The sequence below is a fragment of the Chanos chanos genome, chromosome 13 (genome assembly GCF_902362185.1).
Source record: "Chanos chanos chromosome 13, fChaCha1.1, whole genome shotgun sequence".
Classification (NCBI taxonomy): Eukaryota; Metazoa; Chordata; class Actinopteri; order Gonorynchiformes; family Chanidae; genus Chanos; species Chanos chanos.
The window spans coordinates 11,196,042-11,202,043 of record NC_044507.1 but is presented as its reverse complement, the minus strand read 5'-3'; the positions used below and the strand labels follow the sequence as shown (position 1 = coordinate 11,202,043).

Sequence of the window (6,002 nt, the reverse complement as noted above, 5' to 3'; positions counted from 1 at the left end):
AGCAGCCGAAAGTTTGACCCCTTTTTGACTCCTCTTTACCCTCAGCGGAACATTCTGGCACGTCAGAGAGTGTTTTAAATTCAGCTCTGCAAATAAGATGGAACAGAAGAATGTCTGAGAGGGAGAGAGAGAGAGAGAGAGAGAGAGAGAGAGAGAGAGAGGGAGAAAGAGAGAGAGAGAGAGCTGAAGTGAAATGAAGTCTGTTGACTAAGTGGGCAGAGCAATAGCAGAGCTCTTGGTGACCTGTGGGTAACAGTACATGTCCAAACAGAGAGGCACTCCAGCACATACACACACACTCACAATAAGCACCTGTACACACACACAAACATACACACACACACACACACACTTGGAATAAACACCTGCTCATACACCCACCATACACACATATACACCCACACCTGCACACAGAATCCTGTTAGGTGTGTCTATAGTCCTGCTGTGTTTGAGGAAAGGTGACAGACCCACTGTAGTGACTTTACTTCATCCCCGTTTATATGTGTGTGTGTGTGTGTGTGTGTGTGTGTGTGTGTAAATGTGTGTAACAGTTCTAGCAAGTGTCAGTCAGCTATGGCTGCCTTTGCTTCCTTGGAGTCTGACACACAGTATTCTGTTTCAAAGCAATTAAGTCATTAGTGAAGGCATACACACACACACACACACACTCAAACACTGCATATTTTACTGTTAAAGTTTCTTTTAAAGTTAACCTTTGAAAGTTTCTTTATCTTATTTTAAACCTATGAAATCAGTGTTTTTTTTTTACATTAGATGATCACATATTTTGGACATTTAGTAAGTGAATGAATGAGTTTGTGTGAGGTTGCATTCAGGAATGTATTGATTTGAATGGTATTTCTCATCCCCTGAATGTGTGTTTAACTAGACTCAGTGTCCTTGATGCATGAACTGGTTTTATAGGTGATGTATGAATGTAACCCAGAGTCTACAAACTTGTAGCTTTTCCCTCTCTCTCTCTCTCTCTCTCTCTCTCTCTCTGTCCCTCTCTCTCTCTGTCATCCCACCCCCACCTTCTAAGGGAGTGCTGCACCAAGAATGCACACAAATTAAAAGCCCCCCCCCCCCCCCCCCCCCCCCCCCCCCCGGCTTCTCTGTACACCCCCACAGTCACAACTCAAGGCCTTTCACCTTCTTGCTCTCTCACCCTCAATAGCCCCATACACGGCAGCGCAGCCTAGACAGCATTGTGTACTGTTTGCTCACTACATACCTCTCCTTCTCACCCTCTCCTCTGTCATTTCCCTCTCCATCTCCTCTCGCTCCCTTTCTCCCTCCTCACACGAAACTACCGCAAAAGACGCCGAACCTCCTCCTCCGCGTATGTTTTTTTTTTTTTTTTTTGACTCCGAGAAAACGTTGTGACAGCGCTGTGTCACCGTGCTCCAACATTGTGCCAACGTTGAAGGTTCACAGAGCTGTCTAGAGTGTTGTTTGGCCTTGGCGATTAATGCCCTGAATGGAGACGTCTCAGAGATTCAGTGTCTTTCTTTCTTTCTTTCTTTCTTTCCCTTGCCGCTGTTTGTGTGTCAGTTTTACCACGTAGCAGAGCTGTCAGAAGAGCACAAACTGTTTGGAGTTTTCCAGCCAATATCCTGTTTGGCGAACAGAGGGCCAGAGATATTTCCTCTGTGTGCCAATGAAAGGCCTTGTGCAGACAGCTTAATAATAACTGTACGTGTATAGCACCTTTTGTACAGTTATAAAACAGCCCAAATGCTTTATATAAACACAAGGAGAACAAAGCAACCGACACAAGTAGAACAAAGACCAGAAATAGAAAGTGGTTAAAGTAGTAAAATAAAGCACTTGGAAATAACAAGTAAAGGAAATAAATAAGAGATTATGGATGGGGGGGGGGGGGACAGACACAAGTTTAGGGACATTTTAGAATCTGTTTAAAAACTGTTCTGTGGAGCTGTCTTCTATCTGTGAAAAACAGATTGATTCAGTGATTTAATAATGGTTACTCAGTTGATCAAATATAGTAATGAACTGCAGTGTTCATCTGAAAGAATGTAACTGGAAGTGTTTGTGTTTGATTGAACTGAACTGGATGCCTGATTGTAAATGGGTGTTTCGTAAATGCTTCTCTCTCTATCTCTCTCTCTCTCTCTGTCCTGCCTCACCCTGTGTCATTGTTTGAACTTGTGAGAACAGGGTGGAAATCTCCGTTCAATATTTACACACCTGATTCACACACACACACACATACACACATGCGCACTCGCGCATGCACAAACACACGCAAATCAGGACAACAGAGCTCGGTACATTACACACACTCAACGGTGCTGTCACACTCAAAGAGAGAAGAGAGAAAAGGTGGATGTGAGCTGCCAGTTGAACTTGTCTTTTATGAATGAATAAACTTGTGTAATATCTATTCATCCATCAAGTTCAGCGTCTGGCTTAAGGACTGTACACATTCCACACGCTGGATCCAAACGCCTGTTAATAACATGCTTCCTTTCATTCTCTCTCTCTCTCTCTCAGGTGGCAAAGGTGGAGTTTGTGAGGAGGAAACCGAAGTTTAAGGAAGTCTTGGTGAGATTAGAGGATCACCTGGAGTGCGTGTGTACGTCGCAGCATCACGTGGTGGAGCACTCAGAGGCAGACACAGGTGAGGAGCGAGAACGTTGCGTAAGCGTTGTGAAAACGTCGCCAGACTGCTTGCTGTGTGAACTCAAGTCCAGTGTCTGGCTCTGTGTGCATTTGAATGGAGTCATTTGCGTAGGTGATTGTACATCATTAAAAAAAAACAAGCCACAGCTGCTATTTGGCCTGCTATTGCAATCCTTTTAATGCTCATCCGTGTGTGTGTGTGTGTGTGTGTGTGTGTGTGTGTGTTTGAATGTGTGTGTGTGATTTAGAGAGTCAGTGGGAACTGAAAAAGTATGTGTGTGTGTGTGTGTTTGCGTGTGTGTTTGTGTGTGTGTGTTTGTGTGTGTGTGTGTGTGTTAAGGCTGTGTTGCTTGGTAGCAGATTAAGTTGATCTGCTGGCTGTATATGACGCCTCTCTCTCTGTCTCTGTCTCTCTCTCTCTCTCTCTGTCTTTAACAGATAAGAGACAGAGGTGAGCTGATAGTACAGACTGAATTATTTATAGTGTGTAATTACAAACTGGAGCTCCCCATTTCCCTGCAGGCCATCCCTTCTCTTTCATCAGACATCACATACATTTCATATCCTCATTCATTATCTGCCTGCTAACCAATGCCTCCTCCCTCCATATTCCCACACTTGTATTTTCAGGCCACCGTACGGTCAAAGGTAAAAAACGAAAACACCGCAAAGTAAAGTTCAACAAGGATTTATTTGCGACGTAATAAAACACTCACACATTGCCCTAAAGTCCGCCGGACCCGTGTTTGACAGCAGGTAGGACTTTGGCACGACCCAGCCCCTTTTAATCACCCACCTGCTGTGGCATGACCAATCAGGGGAGAGAGAGTGTCTGCCAATCACAATGGTGTCACCGCCCAGTCTGTGCTGAGGGCCAATGAATGCTTCGTGTTTGAAATTTGCAGTGCTGCATGTGTGATTGTACACCTGTTACCCCCACCACAAAATGTCACTCCCTGCTGCTGTCTGCTCTGCAAGCTTCTCAGTGTGTGTTTTTGTGTGTGAGTGTGTGTGTTATTGTTTTCTGTTTGTGTGTTTCTCTTGATTGTGGATCCCTCAACTTCATCTGTTTCATGACTGTTTTATGCTTCTCCCTGTTTTTTCTTTCTTTCTTTCTTTCTTTCTTTCTTTCTTTCTTTCTTTCTTTCTTTCTTTCTCCCCTCTTTTTCTTCCTTTTTGTTCAGCTGTTCTGTTTTCTTTCCCTTTTAGTTTCCATTATTTTATTTTTTTTTCCTGTGTGGTTCACTAATTCACGTACATAAGGAAATGCAGTTCTTTTATACAGACAGTGGGATAATGACTTTGTGAAGGTGACTGCATAGATAAGTTATTATGGAATCACTGGTGTGTCTGAGGCTAGAATCACTGGAATCACCCCACAATGCATGATACACGTTGGCACATAATCACTGTCACGCAACAGTGTTGCAGCACCGGCTCACACTCACTGGAATTGCTGTGTTTCCAAGACTCCAGTCCCACAGACTCACTGGACAGCACATTTTGGTTCCCACCCATCTGGAACTCACCTATATTAATCAGCACTCAGTCCAGAATTAGCTGAATAAATCACGTTCATACAAGGCTAGAGCAAAAAATAATGTGCTTTTCAGTGAGTCCTCAGGACCGAAGTTTTCTGTCAGGCTGATTGATATTGTCTGATGCTAATTTCTCTCTTTCTCTCTTTTTCTCTTTCTCTCAGTGGACGTCAGGTGAAACCACGTGATGGTCAGGATTTCAGTGTGGCAGGGGGTGCCAAAGTGAGGATGTTCTGACATGCTCCACGACCCTGACCTTTGACCTTTGACCCCCACGCCATTGCATTAAAAAAAAACTACACAAAAAAGAAAAAGAGAGAGAGATAGACTAAATTGTAACACAAGAGACTAAAACATGAACTTGACGCCAAAGGCGCTTTCTTAACCCTAACCAGTGAAGACTTCATCTGCCGGTGGCAGTAGACAGAAGCAATCAAACCCAGATGAGAAGATCTGTCTTTATACAGATACAACAATGATGATTCAAACACTCAGTGAGGAGGACAAGAAGAAAGACACTTGTGTTGGTTTGCTCTGAAGAGAATGCATGGAGAGACTCCGATAAAGGACAAAAAAGAAAGGATGAAGTGTTTGGATTGTTTTCAGTGGGGGAAAAAAGAAACTGTAGACTCATCACAATTTCAACCCACTGGAGCCACAAACCGAGCAGAACTCAGAACTCCTACGGCCAGTCCGAATTCTCCAGCCCCATCCTCTCTCAGACTGTCAACTTCTCGACACAGAGGGGAACAAAGGAGATATGAAGAGAAAGAAAGCGCATTTTGGCAAGAGAAACGAACTCACCTGGTTACAGCTGTTGACATACAGTATATTGAGGAATTCTGGATATTGCCTGTTATTGGATGTTATTTCCTCTCTTTCTCTTTGCCTGGAACTTGTTTGATTTCACGAATGGTGGAACTCTTCATGGGCAGAACTGCTCTGGGCTTATTGTCTTCAGTAGTGGGAGCACCGTTTTGACCCCGGTCTGTACAGAGTCAACACTGGACAGAGTTAACTGAAGACCCGGGGGTGCTCCAAACTCCGTAATTACCGCAAAGAAACTATTTATACGTGTCCGCTTTTTTTTTTTTCTCTCTCTGTCTCCCTGTTGCAGCACAAAAAGAAAGTATTGCAAGTATTCTGATATAAGAACTTGATTTTCTTCCCAACTGTCTGGAAAGATTTTTCAATGTCATTTTTTTTAAGCTGTCAATGTTCTTTTCAATGTTGCGTATTATTTTACAGAATATCAACGATTTAAAAAAAAAATTGTGTGTCGGTTTGAAAATGTGTGACAGAAAGAGTCACAGAGAGACAGTACAGGAAAGATGCTTTATTTTTGTTAAAAAAATTATATATATATTATGCTTACATGTATTCAAGCAAAAAAGTATGTTTTTTTTTTTCTTTCGTTGTGGTGAAATGTGTGTTCTGTTAGAGAAGAAGAAGGAAAGGAAATATGGCTGAAGATTCAGATTTGGAATGAATGTCCAAGTAATTGACCAGGAGAGAAAATGTGTGTTAAACTGTAAAGAACAGAGGGGATGTAATTCTCTGAGGCCTTGTGTTGGATTACCAGGGGTTTGAGGCCTTGTGTTGGATTACCAGGGGTTTGAGGCCTCGTGTTGGATTACCAGGGGTTTGAGGCCTTGTGTTGGATTACCAGGGGTTTTAGGCCTTGTGTTAGATTACCAAGGGTCCCAGGCCTTGTGTTGGATCACTAGTGGTCTGTGTCTGAGATCTGCTTAGGGTCACAGGGGCTGATGTTCAAGTGTCACATCAACAGGTCATAAGAAAGCCATGATCTTCATACAC

General features: G+C 43.1%; 1 protein-coding gene across 1 annotated transcript in view; it reads left to right on the top strand.

Annotated features, from left to right (window-relative positions):
• Window positions 1-3,439, top strand: part of pdgfab (platelet-derived growth factor alpha polypeptide b) — a 16,073-nt gene extending 12,634 nt beyond the window's left edge. Inside the window, exons 5-6 of the mRNA XM_030790396.1 lie at window positions 2,518-2,644; window positions 3,277-3,439. Of these exons, the coding sequence (XP_030646256.1) occupies window positions 2,518-2,644; window positions 3,277-3,350 (201 nt within the window). The 3' untranslated portion in view covers window positions 3,351-3,439. The remainder of the gene's footprint in view (window positions 1-2,517; window positions 2,645-3,276) is intronic.
• The last annotated feature ends 2,563 nt before the right edge of the window (window positions 3,440-6,002 follow it).